Below are 21,928 nucleotides of genomic sequence, written 5' to 3' on the forward strand. Positions count from 1 at the left end.
GAAGAGTTTTTTTTCCTGGTTCCCATGTTTTCATAGAAGTGGATTCGGTACGCAAACCTTTACAACACCCTTCCGAAGGACCTTTTCACGGGGATTTCCGGTCACGAAAAGACCTTCAAGGTTGATCGACGGGGCCGCATCGAAACAGTCAGCATTGATTGTCTCAAGCCAGCACACGTCGATGACAGTGCAATACTTGATAAGCCGAGACCCAATGTTGGACTTATCAGAGCTTCTAGCGGGATTTCTACATCTACTTCGGATTCCACGCTAGATGCACCTGAGACCTCATTCTCACGTCCCAGTCAACAGCACGTGTCATCTGCCCCGTCTACGGACAAGACTTCCGTCTCACGTCCAGACCTGCAGACCACACCGCCCTTGACTGCGGATGAGATTGCAGGCTCACGAGGTTCGAACGAGACTACCGTCTCACGTTCCGGTCGCCGAGTACGCTTACCCGTACGCTTTCGCGACTAACCTCATAACCAACTACGGATACAGTATAGGAATCTACCCCTATACTACACGAAAGCTACACTTTTCTCTTTTTCTTTCATTTTTTTGTTTACCTCGAGCCTACGCCTCCGACCATCGCTGTTCTGGTATCGTCGACTTCAGTCAACTTTCGCGAAAGCTGGCCTGATCACCCACGCTCTAGTCAACGCACTCAGTCGATCTCTCTGGCTCCAAATACGTATGGTATACATTTGGTCCCGAACATCGTTATCCTGGTCGCATCTGGTTCCTTGGCTCAATCTGGTTTCGTCCTACGTCTGCAGCGTTTCTGGTCCGGACCTCTACGAACGCAACCTTCAGATTCTGGATACAAACCACTCTGGTGTAGCATGCTAATCCAAGCAATCAATACAGCACGTTCCTTCTGGTACCGTTCTACGTCAAAGACTTTTGGTGGCAACTCGAGGATCAACGATCACTCCCTGTTCTGCCAACGTTTTCGTCCTACAATTGCACGTTTCGCGATCAGTCCCACGAACGAAACCGCTACGTATCGAAAGTGTAAATCCTTTCTAGCGGGGGGCTCCTGTAGTGACCGGCCAGTCTCGATAAGAACACGATTGGAATAATAGAAACAATTATTATTATTGTAACCAATTGTACCAGAGATTGTTTTACTGTATTTGTTTAACTGTATCCGTTTCACTTCTTGTTCCTTATACCGCCTGGTTTGGTTCGAGCTTGCTCACGCACTGCTTGTTCGCTTGTACTCTTTGGCACGTCTCGGTATTATTTCGATACCACGAGATCGCCAATAAATATACTTGATCTGGACTAGTAAAGCCTTCTGGTTTACGGGCTATCAAGGGAACCAAGTCATATTTGTACGCGTAATCGAATAGTAGTGGTGATCATAGTCCGTCCACGACTCGACATCCACTACAAACTCAACGAGGTAGATATCTGATGTAAGCACGGGAGCCTAAAACTCAGCACAGGGAAGTGAGGCCGGTAATGTGTTCAAGACACGTCTGTCAGAACAAAACCAAAGTTTTACGAGAACACACTGCCAAAACTCACATCAGAGACTGACCTTGAGGTGCATTACTCGCACAATCTAAACATATCTCAACATGTCCCCAATAAAGCATCTAAAATGAATAAATTGTTTAACTCCATTCCTCGTAACCTCTTTCAAAATTGATCTAGAACCATTCTTTGCAAAATATGTGTAAGATCTATCTTTGAATATTGTTCGCTCTTATCTTCAAACTTACATCTATCAGATATACTGACGGTGGAAGGGATACGACGGGGTTCTACTCGCAAAACATTTAAGACTGGTTCACTAATTCACTATCGTCCCCGATGTCATATCCTGGGACTTGAACCCCAGTGGAAAATAAGGCATGGGTTCAGTTTGATTCTCTACTCCAAGCTCCTAAAAATTTTGCTCACTCCACCAGTGGGCTAGTAAGCGAAAACCGTACAAGTGTTAATGTCAAGGCAATAGCTATCCGTGAAACTTGGCTTATCGTGACATCACTGATAAGGAATCTTTCGCTGGTGGCTTCCAAGAGTCTCACAATGAAGGATATACCACTGCCAGTGGTTAGGTCGCGTTTTATAGATACATCTTCAGAATTCACTAGACTCCATTTTCCACGGTAAGCCAACTGGATGTCTCACGATGTAGCATGAATGGTACATATGTTTCCTTTCTGGTAAGTATAGTTTTTAAAAAACATGGGACCCATTCGACGCTCGTCTGGTTGTATGGAGGCAACAGTAACTAGAGGGCACACGTAAGACTTGACTTATATTTAGACGTTAGACGCATAATCACTGTGGCAGAAAAAGAAGACAATACAATGGGTTGAAAAATTGAAGCAATTAACCTGTTAATTATAGTCTTTACCCTCAGACTTCTCATATAACTGTTTATCGATAACCTTTGTGTTCGATGTGATTGCCGATTGTTTTTCTGATCAGTTTTGCTGCTGGAAGGACCTGTGATTAACCAACCTGGTTTTAACATCAATAGTGAACAAGCTATACACAGTATCCATTCTCAGGTATCGGCCGATGATCTTATTCGTAAGACCATATTTAATATTTCCAGTTAGATTTGAAGCTCTTGTTGGCGTTGGTCCATTTTTAACCATTTCCTATTTGAAGAGTTACATGAGTTTCGGAAAGACATCAAAATTCAAGCCAGGGAGTAAAGTTAATAAATTTAACATTATTATCCTTTAAAACACACTGGTTGAATTTTCAAGGCTTTTTCCTAAGCAAGCTACGTGAAACTGCATATCTGGAGAATTTCATAAAGAAGTATGCTCTAACCGACATACGTGTTAAATACGTTGCAGTGCAAAAGAAGACCTACTGAAAGATGTCACATGTATCCGACAGAGCTTTGACATGCGTTTTGCTAACATGCAACAACAGAGAAACAGTTTTTGCAAAACGATTATCTGGATCTTTTTGGAAAAATGTGAATGCATACATATATAAGTGAGCATATTCCAAAAAGTGTTCGCATTTTGATTTGACACAAAAATACAAAGAAATCGAGACAAAATGTGTTATGTAGTGTCCTATGTGCAGCAATCATTTAAGTGTTCCGGAAACCTTACTCTTTTTCTGGAACGCGTTGTCTCTAGTCAGTTGTCGGATACCAACGAAGTGTCATCGTAATTGTTGATTATCGGATGAGGTATCGCAATTGTGAGACCTTCCTCCTTTAATTGTACCGAAAGAAAATCGACATGATTAGGGTTTCCTTCTAAATACGCGGCATTGAGACGATCTATGCTGATGCTATCGTTAGTTCTGTTCTTATCGATAATATACTACTCAGGTTAACGCTGAAGGACCTTGAAGGTTCCTTCGCATGACGTTTCCAGAGGTCAATGTGATGAGTCGCGACATGTAAAGACGTATGTACTACATCGTAGGGCAGGTTGAACGAACACATCAGTTTACTGCGGTCGAGTGGAAACAGGTTTAGCTGAACTCATTACGTTTTTAAGCCCGCTTGTTCAGGAGTTAAGATCCATATTCATTAAAGAAGATGAAGGATCCACAAATTCTCCTGGAAGTTGAATAGTCGTTCCATAAACGAGTTGAGCTGCGGTATATCCAATATCAGGTTTCACTGCATTGAGAATACCAAGTAAGGCGAGCTGAAGAGCGTTGGTCCACTATGAAACGTTTGCAGCTGATGGGGGAGCTTTTAGCTGTCGGTGAAGGTGTTCTACCAACCCGTTTGCTCGTGGGTGGTAGGCGGTCGTTCGGAATCATGTGGTTCCCGATAGTGTAGTCAGTCAACGGAAAAGTTCAAATTCCAACTGGCGTCCACGGTCTGTAGTGCTAGTTGAAGGGCAGCCTGAAGTTTGTTACATACATTTCGACGAGTGCTAGGGCCACTGTTTCAGCAGTAATGTCCTTGATAGGTAGTGCTTCTGGCCATTGAGTGAAACGGTCTACGCGGGTTAAAAGATAATAGCATTCATTTGAATCTGGTAAGGGTCCTACCAAATTTTGATCATCATTAGTGGCTTTATTCAATATTATATTTTTATTACAGTATAGAATTCTCAGTGCAAAGTATTTCAACAAGTTTCCTTTTTTGTTTCGTGATCGATCCTTGCGATAAATACTGAGTGGTCGTCTGTTAGAGGTTAGCAGTTAAGGAATTGACGTGTGAATAATATATATTATTTTCCATCATAATGCCGGCAACAACGATGTCTGTGATTGGGCTCTCTTGTAACTTGTACAGAGAAATGTCGTGAACTTTTCACAAACGCGCCTCGACAGGTTATGAGACTAATAAAGACTATGTGTTAAAACAAACAAGAAAACAGATAAGTCGTTAAAATATCTAGATGGCAGGAACGGGTGGTCTAGATACCTGCTCCCATCTGTTTAGTACGTTATTTCAGGGTTGTCGAGGATAACTCATGCTGAAGATCAGCGTCTTCTTTCTGAAGCTGGACGAGTTTAAGAAGGTCGATTCCTTGGGAACTGTTCAAGGAAGTTATACGAGACGAAGCGTCCTCAACTACATTGTTTGCTCCAGAAATATGCTGTATATCTGAAGTAAACTTCTTAATGTAGTCAACTTATCGAGACTCTCGATGGGATTATTTGTACGAAAATGAACTTAAGGAGAAGGTAAGAGGTTCGCAATCGGTGACAAGAGTAAATTCGCGTCCTTTAACAGAAAGTACCGCGCAGCACATGACCTGGAGTTCCCTACAGAAGGCGCTGTTCCTCTATTCTGTATCTAGCACCCATCTAGCGAAGAATGCCAAAGGATTTTAGGTATTGTAATGCCGTGCTTCTCTAACCGTTCGCCTCGATAACCGTTATAATACAAATCTTAACTGTGAATAAAATCAGAAGGCAAAGAGAAGCGGCAGCTACAGTTTATTGTCAAATGACGCAGGCCAGAAAGTTATGAGCACATGAGTAAATATCACCCTACCCACAAACATGACATGCATTGGAGATGGCGGGTAAGCCAACTCACTTTTTGTCAAGCGTTAATCAATATTTGTAGTCAGACAAGAATAAATGACAGTCATGTGATACATAGGAAAGAAGTGTACACACATTCGCTCATATGAAGAATGGTCAGGGTTAATAAGTGAATGACTAACAAGGTGAAAACCTGACTCATGATGGATAGGTGACTCGACTTGCCTACAAGTTAGAATAAGGTATAAGGGCTTAACATATCAACCGATACTAGAGTGTGGCTAACCCATTGACGTGAGACTCCTCGAGTTGCCAAGTCGGGTGCGTCTAATGCTGTACTTATCGATGGTTCGGCGTTCTGGTGTGCGAGCAACGTTGTTTTGCCGATAAGTACCTGAAATATGGAGAATATTCCTTTCGTGAAAACGTATATATTGATGTCTCGATCCTGGAGATGATATTCTCAGTCTGAACGTGCGATCGAGCAGTCATCTTCATATGAGTGTACGAAGTTGTGACCTCCAGAGACATCGTTAATGAATCTCGAGATGTTTGTGCAGGATTTCTTAGAATGAAAGGTATACTTGAAAGTTCGTGGAGTTCAAGAGAAGTGATGATAGCGGTCTCAGAAATGTCGTCCGCAACCACGGAAATTCGTACAAAAAATAGTTGTACCTTTCAAGGAAGTCGTCGAATCTTGAATGTTCGACGACGGTAACGATTTGTTTTCGCATTCAGTCGCCGATAGTCACCAGTTGAATGTCAAACATTTCTATCCTTTTGAAGGACCATGAGCAAGGGGAATGCTCACGAGCTATTTGATTTCCGAATGATTCCTAGATCTATCAAGTGGTTGAATTCGTTTTTAGCCAACCTCAGTTTTTCGGGAGCTAATTGGCTCACTTTCGGTCCTGTAGTCGTGATGTGAGGTGTAACATTGATGGCTACAAATGGCAATCTCGGCTGCATTTGGTACAGATCAGGTTGCTTAACGAGTATCCGTTGATAGAATGAGTCGATTATATGTCATACAATGAAGCTAAACAAACAAACAATTTAGTATTTTGAAATATAACCTGCGTTTGGACGTTTCAGTATGTAGATTATGGTATTGCAGCGTGTCTATACTAATAACTGGCACAGAAGCATCTGCAACAACGAAGATGAAGTGAATGGGTTTGACTAAACCCACGTTTAGGTATACATATCACTTACAGTGTGTGGCAATCGATTTCCCGTTTGCCGCCTGTAAGTTGAAAATCAGTTCTTGCAGTCTGTCGTTGGAATTCGTTGGGAGAACACTAACCTATTCGCCAGTGTGAAAGAGGTAGCGAAATTTCGTCATCACATCACTGACGTATAACATATGGCTATGTTTGCCGTCTGCGGTTTCCGTTAATTAGTGACAGCTAGGAAGTTTCCCGACAAATTCTTTTTGTCGGTTGGTTTTGGGACTTGAGAAACTGCAAGGTTTTCTACAATTTCGCGATTTTCTGTGGTGATTATGATACTTGTACCAATCAGGACTATCTGTCTCTCGTGATCTAGAGACAGATTTTTTTCGTGAAGTACTCCTCTGAGTAGCTTGGAGTGTCTACGGCTGTGATGCATATTAAGGTGGCGTGTCAGAGTACGAAACAGTTCTGTAACGTCATTTCGCGTCGTTTGAGGTTTTTATCTGACTGAAAATACCTCGGCGTTAGAAATTCTTTCGACCTCAATAATCCGGTCGGCCTGTTGAACCAGCTTGTCCAATGTGTTATTTTAAAGTGAAACCTGTTGGGGAGGCTTAGACTGGAAAATCTATCCAAACAGACCATCGTCAAAGGTTCGTTAGCCAACGACGTCTCATCCGTAGCAACGTGTCTGTTGCTGAGCCCAGTTGCAGCACCATGTCGTTGGAGAGTTGGTCCAATCCCTGTCGATCGGTTAGGTCTCCGCGCTTATGAACAACCCTCTTCAAGGTGTCGTAAGTTTCCGAAACATCACCAGTAAAGTAAGTGTTACTAACCTTTTAAAATCACGCGGTAGTGTCTTCACTACTATGAGGGATTGTGCACGTTGGTCTGTCACGCCGTACTCGTGGGAGTCAGCTCCTGTGTCGCGGAAAGAGGCTTCAATATTGTTGGCTCAGAATGGCATGAGGCGAAAGAGGTCTAATTATAAATGGCTTTGGCACCCGTCTCGTCATGTTGGAGATGTATAGAATTATAGTCTACTTCGTTATTAGTACTGCTCTAATAATTGACCTGATCAAAAACATTGTAGATTTTGTCATGATCTAATCTGCAAGATCTTACGTGGAAGTCACACCATTGTCTACACTAACTCGTCTTATCGTAATCACCACCAATATATGATTGAGAACACATTTACGCTAGAGATAATACAATATATTTAATATAAATAATAGAGATAAGTTACACAAGAATGACCACGCCTGCAAGGTCAAGCCGTGGCATCCGATGAATTTAATTGAGTTCATTCCTCCCGCATTTTCCATTGGTGGGTTGTTCTCCGCCCGTAGCTCCTCCGGGGCTACTGCCGGTCCCAAGCCCGGGTAGAGGGGGAGGGTTGGGCATGGGGTTAGCGACCCCATCCCGTAGAAAACCAACTCTCTAAAAAACGCTAATCAGAAAAAAACATTCAAACTACTTAAACGCTGCCACGGGAGTTGAGGGAATGATTATGATGTCTCATGATGAGAGCCGAGTTCCTTCGGAGGTCATGAGGCCGATACACCTTCTAACAACCAGAGCAACAATTTTTATAGGTACATGGAATGTCCAGGACAATGTGGGAAACCGGAAGAGTCTTACAAATTGCTGCAGAAATGAGAACATACAACCTAGAGGTGCTGGGAATCAGTGAAACACATTGGATGCTGGTTGGACAACAACGAATATCTCCAGGGGAACTTCTGTTATACTCCAGTCATGAAGATGAAAGTTCCCCACATATACAAGGAGTGGCATTGATGCTGTCCAGAAAAGAACAAAATGCACTAATAGAATGGGAATCTCATAGACCAAGGATCATCGAAGCCTCCTTCAAAACAAAGAGAGAGGGCATTACAATGAACGCCATCCAATGCTATGCGCCTACCAACCACTACAATGAAGACGTTAAAGATCAATTCTACGATAGGCTGCAGTCAATTGTCAAGAAGTGCACAACAAAGAACTTGACCATTCTGATGTGAGACCTAAATGTCAAGGTTGGAATGGACAACACTGGATACAAAGATGTCATGAAACGACATGGACTGGGAGAAGGGCACAAAGATGGTTAGAGATTTGCAAACCTATATGTCTTCAATAAACTGATCATAGGCGGCAATATATTCCCACATAAACGCATCCACAAAGCCACATAGACTTCACCGTACCATACCACATAGAACCGAATCGACCATATCTGCATCAACAAAAAGTTCAGGAGGACGATGGGGGATGTGAGAACCAGAAGAGGAGCTGATATAGCATCAGATCATCATTTGCTGGTCGCCAAAATGAAACTAAAACTTAGGAAGCATAGACAACGGGGCGGATAACATCACAAAAGTTTAATACGGCCTTTCTTCGAGATACCGACAAACTCAACAAAGTCAAGATAGCCCTCAGCAACAGGTTCCAGGCCTTTCATGATCTACTCAATGGAGAGGGAACTACTATGGAGAACAACTGGAAAGGTATCAAGGAGGCAATCATTTCAACATATCAGAAGGTTCTGGGCCACAAGAAGCACCATCACAAGGAATGGATCACAGTTGATACACTGCATAAAATTCAAGAAAGGAGGAACAAGAAGGCAGAAATCAATAGCAGACGGACAAGAGCAGAAAAAGCCAAGGTGCGAGCCGAATACACAGAAGTAAACAAGCAAGTGAAGAGGAGCATCAGAACCGACAAACGTAAATATGTGGAAGATTTAGCAATGACGGAGGAAAAGGTTTCAAGAGAAGGAAACATGAGACAACTGCATGATACAACAAAGAGACTCGCTAGAAATTACCGTAAATCAGAACGACCAGTGAAAAGCATAGAAGGCAATTTAATCACCAACATTGAAGAACAACGAAACAGGTGGGTAGAGCACTCTAAAGAACTCTTGAATCGACCAGCTCCACTAAACCCACCCAACATCGAAGTGGCACCCACAGACCTCCCAATCGATGTTGGCCCACCAATAATTGAAGAGATCAGCATGGCCATCGGACTAATCAAGAGCGACAAAGAAGCGGGACCAGACAACATTCCAGCAGAGGCACTGAAGGCAGAAGTAGCAGCAACTGTAAAGATACTTCACATTCTCTTCAGCATCGTTTGGGATGAAGAACAAGTACCAACAGACTGGAAAGAAGGACTTCTGATCAAAATACCAAAGAGAGGCGATCTCAGCAAGTGTGATAACTATAGGGGCATCACTCTTCTCTCAATACCAGGAAACGTCTTCAACAGGGTATTGTTGGACAGAACGAAGGACTCCGTAGACGCCCAACTTTGAGACTAACAGGTTGGATTCCGTAAGGATCGATCGTGTGCAGACCAAATCGCAGCTCTAAGGATCATTGTGGAACAATAGAACAATTTAATTCATCACTCTACATCAACTTTATTGACTGCGAGAAAGCATTTGATAGCGTGGACAGAACAACACTATGGAGGCTTCTTCGACACTACGGCGTGCCTGAGAATATAGTCGATATCATACGGAATTCCTATGATGGATCAAATAGCCAAATTATCCATGGAGGACAGCTCACTGACTCGTTCGAGGTAAAGACCGGTGTCAGACAAGGTTGCTTACGCTCACCCTTTCTCTTTCTCCTGGTGATCGACTGGATCATGAGGACGTCAACATGTGGAGAGAAGCACGGGATGCAGTTGACAGCTAGGATGCAGCTGGAAGATTTAAACTTCGCAGATGATCTGGCTCCTCTATCACACACGCAACAACAAATGCATGAGAAGACGACCAGTGTAGTAGTAGCCTCAGCAGCAGTAGTTCTCAATATACACAAAGGGAAAAGCAAAACTCTCCGATACAATACAACATGCATCAATCAAATTACACTTAACGGAGAAGCTTTGGAGGATGTGGGAACCTTTACATATCTGGGCGGCATCATTGATGAACACGGTGGATCTGATGCAGATGTGAGGGCAAGGATCGGCAAAGCAAGTGCAGTATATTTACAACTGAAGAACATGTGGAACTCAAAACAATTATCAACCAACACCAAGATCAGAACTTTCAATACAAATGTCAAGACAGTTCTATTGTATGGGGCGGAAACTTGGAGAACTACGAAAGCCATCATCCATAAGATACAGATGTTTATTAACAGTTGTCCACGCAAAATACTTCGGATCCATTGACCAGACACTATCCGCAACAACCTAATGTGAGAGAGGACAAACCAGATTCCAGAGGAGGAAGAAGCGCTGGAAGTGGATAGGCCACACATTGAGGAAAGTACCCAACTGCGTCACAAGGCAAGCCCTCACATAGAATCCTGAAGGCCAAAGGAGAAGAGGAAGACCAAAAAACACATCACACTGAGAAATGGAGACAGATATGAGAAGAATGAACAGAAATTGGATAGAACTAGGAAGGAAGGCCTAAGACAGAGTGGGTTGGAGAATGCTGGTCGGCGGCCTATGCTGCATTGGGAATAACAGGCGAAAGAAAGTAAGTAAGGGTTTTTCTCCGTGTTAAAAATGAAACATCTATTTTCCCAGTTATCTCGTATTCAGCTTTTAGGATTGTGTGGTTAGATTTCAATGCAACTACATGTATGACATACCAATGGACGAGGAAAAATATTCAAAAATTTGAAAAGAATATCACCATGTAAAGATAAAGATGGAAAAAATGACATATGATGCTCGAACAAAGAACAAACTCTCACCTTATTGTATGGTTTACTAGATCACGTTGGGCTCACCACTAAAGATGTCATAGGTATTCGGAGTTTAGCAACGCCTTTACATGTAACACTTTCATGACAGAAGTACAACAACCCAGTCAAACCAGAAGTCAGAAACAAAGAGGTGCGCAGATATATTTCGAAATATATCGATATATTGGGGAGAGTTTAGTCCAAGTTGAATAACAGTCGCCAGGAATGCGTAGCATCGCGTACCCACCTGTGATCTGGTGCGGATGCGCAACCGAACGCCTTTAGCTAGACGTGTCCAGTGAAACTGATGAGGTCATCATCAAATGTGTAAGTCTTACAGAACTATTCATTTCGAGGATTGATTTACCGCCACAGGAGGTTTTCTTTCTGTTGTCAAGAAACAGGAAACTGATGTCACTCGTCTTGGTGCTATCATTCTTCAACACATTTTTATTTCTTTCGGACTTTCTTTCGATTTGAGAGAGGTAGCGAAGTCCAGATGTTGGTGAGACAATCATACATTATGATGCTACAAGCTTTCTGGTTGTCGTCATCAGTCGTGTCCACAATATACAGAGTACATATGACGAGGGACAGGTGGGGCACAAACAGCATTGTTGAGAGAGTTGCATACATCTGGATTTACTGTGCATTAAATAGTCTGTAGACATGAGACTGACGCAAACCTCGTGTCTCTAACCTTTGCCGCTTCTCACCGCATTCTAGCGACCCAAATGCTAGCAGCCACAGCTTTAATGTGCTATCACTATTTGAGGATTCATTGATTATCACCTGAAATAGTTTTGCATGGAAATTCGACATCGATAGGCAGGTAGGCTGAGTCATACGCTGACTAGTACATGAATCGTTAGTTTCAAAAACATTTATAAAAATGTTGGGAATAAATCTATCCAAAAAGGCACTCTTTTAGATGATGACGTGTGATAAGTCAAAACTAGGAATTTTACCATGAGAGGTGAAGTATCACTTTTTAACATAACCTTTAAGGTGTTATGGTTTCTAGTTCAAATTATCATTAGGTTACTTCGAGCAGCTTTCCAAAAGTACTTTAAGTTAATTAACTTTTCCTACTTTTTTTCTAGTGTCGGTGAATATCGCGATTTGTTTTAATTTGTCTACCCACTTTCAAAGCATCTGGCTAGTCTGCCGTTGGTTGTTTTGATATGTTGGACGAATCATGTGAATCATCTGACGGATTGGATAATATTTTCTCAGATGATTTCAGTAAAATCTCTACCTTAGAAGAGGCAGGAGGACTGCCTACATTGTGTGGCATCTGCGAGAAGCCATTTACTAACCCGGTTATTCTGAGTTGTTTGCACATCTTTGACCGCGAGTGCGTGCGAAACTTCGAGAAAAATGATAGCATGGTACCTTACACTAAATGCCCACGATGCGATACTCTATCTGGAAGTGTCAGAACACTGGAGGCTTATGATTTGTCCGTCGCTCAAACGCGCTCTGAAGGGGATGGCTCTCATAAAGTGAATGGTGCAGCCGTTAAGTGTTCAGTATGTACTGATGGGAACGATGCCCTTTACCGATGCCTACATTGTGCAGGAACATTGTGTGAACGGTGTCGTGATATTCACAAGGTTTGTTTTACACTTTTGATTATCTAAAATCTTAGGTTATGAAGGTTTTCTCAAATCATGAAATACTTGACCTAACTGAGGAAGAAAAGGGAAATGCGGAGATTTTGCAGCGGAACATGTTGAATACTAAACCAGTCATCTGCACAATTCATCCGGAATCTACGTTCACTTCATTCTGTTTGCAGTGTCATGTAAAAAAAGAATTTTAAATAATCTTTCCTCTTTAGATTCCTCTTTGTGAGACGTGTTTTGAATGCGAACACAAAGGACATATAACCATCCTTTTGGGGTTGGTACCCACACATATAGACTCTTTACTATCGGATATGGTCGAATGTTGTCGATTGAGGCAAAAAGACTTCCGCGACTCTATTGAGATGATGCATAGTTTGCTTTCAGAGTTAAGCTCATCCAGAGATGCCAACAAAAGCCTGATAAATAAAACGTGTAAACAGTGGATAACATCCATCGAAAGAATCAAGGTGAGTAAGCTAGATGCAATTTACTTGTTTTTAGGATCAGTTTATCCACAAAAACAGAGAAATCCATGACGAGTTAGAAATGAAAATATGGTCTCGGATCAACACTATGAGCAAGACTGTAGATCATGTGGACTTTGCATGTGACTTTGTAAAAGTCTACTTAAAAAAGTGTTCCAATATTGAAATATGCAAGCTCTTTAAAAATGTGCTTGCTTGTTTTGACAAGTTATCAAAGCAGCAAGTTGTCAATGACCCTTCAGCTAAAGCTGTTTTCTCACCAGGATTATCAGCTTACGATGTTATCCATCAACACTTCGGTACTTTCAGCTTTACCAATGGATTAGAACAAGATTTGCAACAGGTTTCGGATTCTTTGTTGGAAGGATTTCCAGCCCCAAACCCCCATATAGCTGTATTAAGTAGTGTGGGTGATATAGCTAACGATCTCAAGCAACTGACTCTCAAGGTTGATGGTCACATGGATCCGGATCCGCTTTCGGGCCTGGATCATTCAGCTACAGTGCATTTACCACCAGTTAGTCTGGTACAACAAGATGGTACGTGTGAAAATATCAACCCATCGGCAGTTGGCAACGGGAATATCAATAACTACATATCGAGGTCTAGTAATTCAGGTGCTTCTGGACGCCATAATAGTAACTGGTGTGATTTGAATGTTACTTTGCCAAATCTTGAGCCGTCCGATTTCTTGTGTAATGTGACACAAGTCGACCCAATTTTCAGCAATCCGTTTATCACTACTGACAACCTGAGGGCTCCAGGAAGTAATGTATCAACATTAGACGTGGATTCCAGTCTTATTTTAAAACAAAAACTTCCCGTCAGCTATAATGCAACCTTGTACGAATACAGTCGAATGAGGGCGGCTCGCTGTTCACAAATGAATCTCTTGACGAAATGGGGTTCTCTTGGTTGCGAATTAGGACGTCTGAATTCTCCCCACGGTTTTTGTCTGGGCTTTGAGGAAGAGATAGTTGTTGCTGACACATATAATCATCGGATTCAGGCAAGTCTTTCCTTAACTTGTTAATCTTTCATAGATATTCACAAAGCGTGGTGACTTTGTATCATTCTTTGGAGTCTCTGGCAGAGTGGATGGCTTAATGTGGTATCCGCGCAAAGTGGCAATTATTAGACAGAGCCAGCGATATGTGGTGTGTGATCGTGGGAACGAACGGTCTCGTATGCAGCTGTTTAGCCGAAGTGGTCATTTTGTACGCCGTATCCCGATTCGGTACATCGATATTGTTGCAGGGCTTGCAATAAATCAACATGGTATGTCGTTTTCTATTCTTTTTACTTTGCAGGACACATTGTTGCTATTGATAGTGTTTCGCCATCGGTTTTTGTTGTGTCAGAGGAAGGTGACCTAATTCGTTGGTTCGATTGTAGTAACCACATGAGAGAACCATCAGATGTCGCGATACATGGTCGAGAGTACTATATTTGCGATTTTAAGGTAATATTTTGGCTGACTAAATATGTATTTTCAGGCACATTGTGTCATTGTTTTTCAGGAGGATGGGTCATTTATTCGTCGTATAGGAGGCGAATCAATTACTGACTTTCCTAACGGTATAGATGTTAGCGACCATGGAGATGTACTAGTTGGAGACTCACATGGCAACCGTTTCCACATTGCTGTGTTTAGTCGATCGGGGGAACTGCTGAGCGAATTCGTTTGCAACCAAACAAAAGTCAGTCGCTCATGCTGCTTGAAAATAACGACTGAGGGATATGTTGTTACGCTTGCACGCAGTTCTAATAATGTTCTGGTCCTCAATACTCTCTATATATGTTAATTATGATTCCCAGCCGGTTACTACTCACAACACAGCCAGCATACTTCCCAAGATATCGTTCTTCCACTCACTTATAGCATCACAATGTTTTACTCGAAATCATATTTGGTTTTACTAAGTATTCATTCTTGTCCGTTTTGGACAGTTCAGCTTTCGTGCTTCAAGAGTCATTTTCCCCCGTGAGTATTTCGGGGTGCTCGTGATAATTTTTTTTCAATTTACAGTATGTTTTTTTTCGGTTTATTCATGTTCATTTTTTTCTTATCAGTTTTGTGGACTCTAGTTTCAACAGAGTTCGGCCTTTTCCCATATTTATATTGATTGTTATTATTGCTATTACTTATTATTTATTATTATTACTATTATTATTATATTATTAATATTTCATTTCTTGGATCCGTTTACGGTTTCAAAAAACCATCGAAAAATTTAATTTTACTGAACATTTTTCGGTCTTAGAAACATTAGATAGCATTTTATCTGGATTGTTTTCATGGTATTTTTGCAATATTTTTGAGATTACGGATTATTGTTTTTTTTTCTTATTGTATCATTTATTTAGTCTCTTGTTTACTTAGTTAGTCTAGTGCATTAAGTGTGATTTTTTTCCTGTGGTGCACATTAATGCTCGTATGTAGTATGGTGGACTTTTTCAAGTGATTACACACGTGCCTTTCATAAATTTCTTTACATGACAATTAGCTGTTTTCACAACCACTTACCTTAGTGTTGTGGTCTCGGATTGCTCATACTTCAGGCTCAGGCCGTTTTCATAGTTCTCAACATTCTTTTAATGGTCATGCATTTGTTCCGTTGTTTTTTTGGCTCCTTATAGGATGTCTTAATAAGTGATTACTTTCCTTATCCATTCCGTTTTTCTGCATTAATTGCCGATTATTTCTTTGGTCCTATTGACAATACAATTATGTACCAAAATCTCAGAGTTTAATCTTTTTTTATTCATCACTGTCTAACTTTTGCATTATAAGGCGTTTCATTTTTGTCTTTCTTTAAAGCTCCAGAAGAATAAGTCATGTTTTAGCAACAATGATTCCATTTTCATGTTTTGAAACGTACAATTATTGTCATTTTTTCTTTAGAAGGTTCTGTAAGTCTATTTTGAAGCCTACATTGTGGCTTGTATTTCTCACCTGTTGGTTTATTACATGTTTTCTTTATTCTAGTTTTTAATATCAACGAAAGTCGTGTAGCGGCTGTCGTTTTATTGTGGTAATAATGACTTCAATGATACCTTAGTTTCTATAAATTGCGGTTATCCGAATGATTTATTGCTTGTGGTAGCCCGTATCTTGGTTGTAATCGTTAGCAAAAGATTAGTGATTTCACCAGCTGTTATTTTCACGATCATGAACCGATCAATGTTAGGTCACCATTGAAAATCTGGAAAGGTGGACTTACGATGGTTGGTTCATAATCTCAATTACAACTCAATCTCTACAAATTTAAACTGATTTTCTCAAGATGTCTGCGCCTAACCAAAGCTCGGGAAGAGCAGACTTGTGAAAACCAGGCTGGTTTTCGAACTGGACGTGGTTGTATAGACCAGATATTCACTCTACGTCAGGTCCTAGAACATAGACACATATTCCCCACCTTAAAGTGGCATTTGACTCCGTTGATCGTGAGGTTCTGTGGCAGTGTTTGTCACTGAAGGAGTACCAAAGAAGTATATTAACCTTAAAAAGGTTGAGTGTGTCGATGGTTTCCCTTATCTTGGGAGTTTTATCAGCCCTTATGGTCTGGTGTGTGACGAAATCTCAGCACGGATACAGAAGACGAATCTAGCTTTTGCCAAATTGCGTAATTTATGGAGTAGGCGAGATATCCGTCTACCAACCAAAGGACGGGTTTACTGCACAACAGTTCGTTCCGTCCTACTTTATGGCAGTGAAACATGGCCGGTAAGAGTAGAGGATATTCGTAGGTTACTAGTATTCGATCATAGGTATCTTCGAAGCATTGCTCGTATATCCTGGGACCACCGAGTAAGTGATGCAGTCGTGTTAGGAAACGGGTACTAGGTAAGTATGGCAAATCGATTGAAGTAGTGAAACTTCACCAGTTGAGATGGGTGGGACACGTGTTACGTATGCCCAACCACCGACGTGCGATGTTTTATAGCGTAGAAGTAAATTGGAAGAAAGCTAGTTGCGGCCAGATCAAAACATAGCACAAATCCATGAAGTCACTGACAATTGGACTGAGTCATGTTGGTAGGTGTAGACTACCTAGTTGGGATTCGCGAGATGATAGCAACCGACGGTTAGAGACCTTGAATGACATGGCTCAAAATTCTTTGCAATGGCGCAGATGCATCCACTCTTCGTGTTCTCCGAAGGACTAAGTGCAAGCGTAACTAAATTTCTGATTTGAGAAAGCACGTTCCAATAAGATAGAATTCTTCAGGGATGCCTTTATCATGATGTTGATCGCCAGTAATTACCATTGCTAGTCGTACGACTTAATCGATCGTAGGACGAAAGGGTGCGACCATAACAGACCTATTCGTTAATACTGTCAAATTTTTTTCGCTTATTATTGTTCGCAAAACGAACAAACTCCAAACCGAAATGGCGATTATCGTAAACAATTTTGGAAACTGGATAGCATGGCTTATGATCTCTTGCAATGGCGCAAGTCTACACTCTTTTCATCTTCCAGTATTTAAGCTTTTGGATTTCTGTAGCTTTTATTTACTCCACTGATTTATGTTCTTGGATTGCATCTTCGGTGCCTAATCTTCTCCATACCTTATACTGTTACTGCATCTAATGTGGGATTTGTCCTTATAAAGTATGGCATTTTGAACTGATGTCATTAAGTGCCAGGTTCTACGTTGCTTTTCACTGACTGAATATTAAGCAACAATAGTATGTGTACAAATCTGTGGTCTTAACTTGGGCGAAGCTGTTTCACAATGACACCAGTGAGTTACGCATGCAGTCGGTCCGTCTTTGGATTTGCATCCTCATTGAATGAAAGGTTGTTATACTGCTGTGATTTTCTCCAAATGAGTAGTTTATTTTATACTAGTTGTTCACTTAGCATTTACCATTGTAATATCTCGTCCTAACTGCTTGCACGCTCTTACCGTCCCAGTCATGGTGTAATCACTAGTTCAAATAGTGTGATATTTGAGGTGAACTTGGACGTCAAGGATTCGGAAAAAGGGAGATAACCACGTACTTAAATTTGACAGTATGCTAGTACTCATCAAAAAGATGTGTCTGTAATTCTGGAGAGACTAATACAAGTTTGTAACTGATACAGGCTCGGATTTCCTGGGGTACATCAGCCATCACTTACAGGAGGTTGTCGATGACCCGCATTCAGTTTAAATTCTATCTCTAAGACAGTACCCATTACCTCCAAGCGCGAACCATAATCATCTTAGTTTGTTAGAGTTAAGAAATTCTACTGAAAACATAAGAAAAGTGCAAACAGTCAATTTGTCAGGTGTTTTTGAATCTAAATAATCTTAACATGGTTAGTAAAACTTGGTAGTCGGCATTCATTGTATCTAACTACTCACGGTGTTCAGTAGTACTTCATGGAGCGAACTACTAATTTAACGTCCTTTGTTTGTTGTTTAGATCTGATGCAACGGTATTTCGTGCAAACTAGCGCGAAGAATTAATTTACAAATTATCTGGACACAAAGTTCACTTTATGCTTGTAAAAGTTATTTATGTGAGAATTAAAATCTTCAGTTACGTTGATGAGTATAGCTTAAGAAACAATCATGATATGTACTTGCGACATTATGTTCCCATAGAGTCTCAAATTCATGCAGCCAGACAATATGCCAATGTAAGTATTTACAGAGTCTTTTATGTATTAGAGTATGCACATACAAAAACAATGAGCATCATAATTAGTTTGAATGGTTATGAATTGGGCCTAGTTATCACGGGTTTGTTGCTACCATTTACTCGTTATTAGGGAGATAGTTTATTATTGTAACATAAAATGGATTCGTACGGTATATGAACCGGTGTTTTACACTTTTATTATCTAATGCTAATAATCAGGATCTAAATCTATTTAGTGTTCGTACGACGGGGATGTATTTAAATGAAAATATAGGTTTCAGTAAAAGAAGAAAATACTGTTGCAATAATTTGATTATCAAAAGTATGAAATTGTATTCATGCTAACTGGAATCTCGAAAATTCAGATATTAGCGGAAACAGATTTTAGAAACAGGTAAAAGTATAAATCTGAATTTAAAAGAAGTTAGATCATTTCCCTGTTGTATATTCTGACTTGTGTATTCTTTGACCCTGTATGTATCAGCTATTAGTGTACGAACAGTTGAGTTCTATAGTGTGAATAAAGTAGTGTTCACCACAAATACATGGAATTTGAAACTGATTTCCACAACTTATTTATCAAATAAGTCAAGAGTGGTTTTTTAGGAGTAATTTTAAAGTTGGGTGTTTGTGTGAATCGAGGGGACCTTTATCATTTTGTTATCAGTATTTTCACAGTTGGTACGCTATCAGTCTTCATTAAACGATCCATTCGTACCTGATAAAATGCCATAAATCTAAATTTTACCGTTTCGTAATCTTTATGTATTACTAACAGATATTTTAGAAAGATCGATGTTACCGAATTTTGCATATATAATCGTAATAACCACATAAATGATTTCACAGTTTATAATAATATGAATTATCAGAGATTTTGTGTATAAATGTAATTCCTCGGTCTAATTAGGTAAGGAACGTAGTATCTAGACGAGATTAAAGAATATTTAGACCAATGCTGATCAAATGATCTTGTAAGTATCGCAGTTATGAAGGGAGTTATTACTTTAAATAAGTAATCGATGTTTGGTAAACCTAAGTAAATTAAACTAAGTCTGTGTTTCTGATCAAATCGGATATCATGATAAAATTCAACTAACTTTCAACCGAAATAGCTATAGTTTGCGATTAATTAATGGCGAAACTCTCATCAACCTCATACATGTGGATAAAATATTCATGATGATCTTATAGATTTCCTTAGTTTAAGATGATGTCTAGAAGTTGTAGACCACATTTTGTTGGACGTTGTATAATTAAATTAAAAATTGATCATAGTTGAAAGTTTGTTTATCTCTAAGCAGAATTGAATAAACTGGGAAAAAAATTAGACGGAGCATAATGTGAACTCTATTATTTGTAAGGTTTTGAAGTTTGGTTTCGCCTGGTGTATGTGACTCTTCAAGTGGCTGGTCCCGGCAAGTTTTCGAAACATTCAAAGTTTCCTAAACTACTGATCCATCGTTTATCTATTGAGAGTACAAGTTAAAAGCAGTAACATAAGAATTCTAATGGTGTGAACAATCGGCTTGATGTCAGAATGCAGTTAATTAGTTGTAAATCGCAGAAAAAAAGCACAACCTGATGTAACTCCGGGTGGAGCTATGCTTAGGTCTCTGTCGGTCACAAACCTAAATAAAAAAAGTGTTATGCATTGAATTAGTTACCCCATATTGTAAAGAAGGTTAACAAAGGAACAGTCAGATACACAAAAAATAAGGCATCTACAAAGGCATATATTAATATATGCGAAAGGATATAGGATATTTTTCACCCAACTATTTTTAAAAATTGTACTGGAACTGTACAGATCACGTTGACATTTCTTTTGAATTTTTGTTTAGGAAGCTTAGTTGTCCTACCTTATTTCTATTAATTCACTACCTGTCTTTTCGTTTTTTAAGGGGAATAAAAAATATTACTAAATTGCTTTATTTTCCGTTTAAAATGGACTGGATTAGTCAAACTTTTAATTTTATAGTAAATAATAATAATTAATATTACGAGACCCTCATGAAAAATTTTCGGTGATGTAATATACATTCTTTTAGATAGTTAAGTAGACTTAAAGCCGATATTGTATTCAGATTTTTTTCAATTTTATATAAACATTTAAATTTAGACAAAGTTTATGAAATGTTAGTGTTTAATGTCAGATCAAATAATCAAATTGACTAGAAATTATACAACATATGGCAGACTGAAGGCCAGCAAATCAATTAAAAAACGATGGATTCTGATGTAATTTTACAAGTAGGTAAATAAAGGTTGTTATAAATAAGAACGACAACTGATTAAAGATAATCGTTTAAGAGTAACAATATAATAAATGAAGTGACTGAATATTGATGGAGTACAGCATATGATTCAAAAATGAATGGTGTAGTAAATACCAAACAAATCATTTAATTGTAAGTGAAAATGGAAAAAATATAGAGGAATTTAGGGATATATCGGAGAAAGTGATCCTTCTAAGTGTTTTTATACGTATATGTCTGACTTAATATTGCGTCTCATGACTCTTATAAATCCCGTTTTCATTTCATGAAGGACCTCGAACGTTGACTCACATATTGCATGGTCATTGTCAACCATATGCTGCAGAGTAGACAATTTCATACCTTTACGTTATCATCTACCGTATCATACTGGGAAGTGATCTCTCATGCGTCGAAAGTTATTCCTCGGTGAACGAACTTTGTCCCTTAGGATCGAGTGAACAAACAAACAATGGACAAGTCAAACGTAATAACTTGTGCTCTACAAAGGTACACATCAGTGACCGGATAGTGTAGGTTATTAGCAGTGAAGCTGCACAAAGATTTTTCTCAATGTATTGGCCACTTAATTCTTTATATGCGATATCACCCTTAAATTGCAGATTACTGTATATGTTCTCTTGTACATCCGTGACTTTGAATTACCTATAAAATGCCCTATATTTCCTCCAGTAAACATGAGAGAGCAACAATTACTGATAAAATCGACTTTAACTAAAAAACTTTCTCCGACGGTGCATTCTATACATATCTTTATTGTATGTGCTGTGAAGAATTTGATCTGACTACTTTTTCTAATCATAGAGAATAAAATATGAAAGTGTGTTATTTGTCTGTTCCATGTAAATTTCTTAGGAATATATATTCTTAGAGTTCTATGATGTCTCTGTGTGAGAAGACCTAGAAACATGATCTTGGACTTTGCTTCTTCTTCTGGAGTGAGTTGAATGAATAGGCGAAAGTCATTGAAAGCCGTCAATCAATTATAAATGCCACACCCTTCATCCCAAACGGTAAAAGTATTATCAACATACTTTTTATGC

General features: G+C 39.7%; 3 protein-coding genes across 3 annotated transcripts; all 3 read left to right on the plus strand.

Annotated features, from left to right (window-relative positions):
• Positions 1-12,009: 12,009 nt before the first annotated feature.
• Positions 12,010-13,019, plus strand: Smp_054730 (putative trim56 protein; the record flags this gene model as incomplete). Its single annotated transcript, XM_018794483.1, has 3 exons — positions 12,010-12,468; positions 12,504-12,659; positions 12,696-13,019. Exons 1-3 carry the CDS (start codon positions 12,037-12,039, stop codon positions 13,017-13,019), a joined length of 912 nt encoding a protein of 303 aa, XP_018648892.1. The 5' UTR covers positions 12,010-12,036.
• Positions 13,020-13,029: 10 nt separating this feature from the next.
• Positions 13,030-14,050, plus strand: Smp_054740 (hypothetical protein; the record flags this gene model as incomplete). Its single annotated transcript, XM_018794484.1, has 1 exon — positions 13,030-14,050. The coding sequence occupies one exon, from the start codon at positions 13,030-13,032 to the stop codon at positions 13,999-14,001; it is 972 nt and encodes a 323-aa protein (XP_018648893.1). The 3' UTR covers positions 14,002-14,050.
• A 24-nt stretch (positions 14,051-14,074) lies between these two features.
• On the plus strand, positions 14,075-14,852 carry Smp_054750 (putative brat protein; the record flags this gene model as incomplete). The annotated part of the gene is made up of 3 exons (XM_018794485.1): positions 14,075-14,246; positions 14,279-14,430; positions 14,465-14,852. The coding sequence occupies 3 exons, from the start codon at positions 14,075-14,077 to the stop codon at positions 14,771-14,773; spliced, it is 633 nt and encodes a 210-aa protein (XP_018648894.1). The 3' UTR covers positions 14,774-14,852.
• Positions 14,853-21,928: the final 7,076 nt, after the last annotated feature.

The sequence above is a fragment of the Schistosoma mansoni genome, chromosome 1 (genome assembly GCF_000237925.1).
Source record: "Schistosoma mansoni strain Puerto Rico chromosome 1, complete genome".
Classification (NCBI taxonomy): Eukaryota; Metazoa; Platyhelminthes; class Trematoda; order Strigeidida; family Schistosomatidae; genus Schistosoma; species Schistosoma mansoni.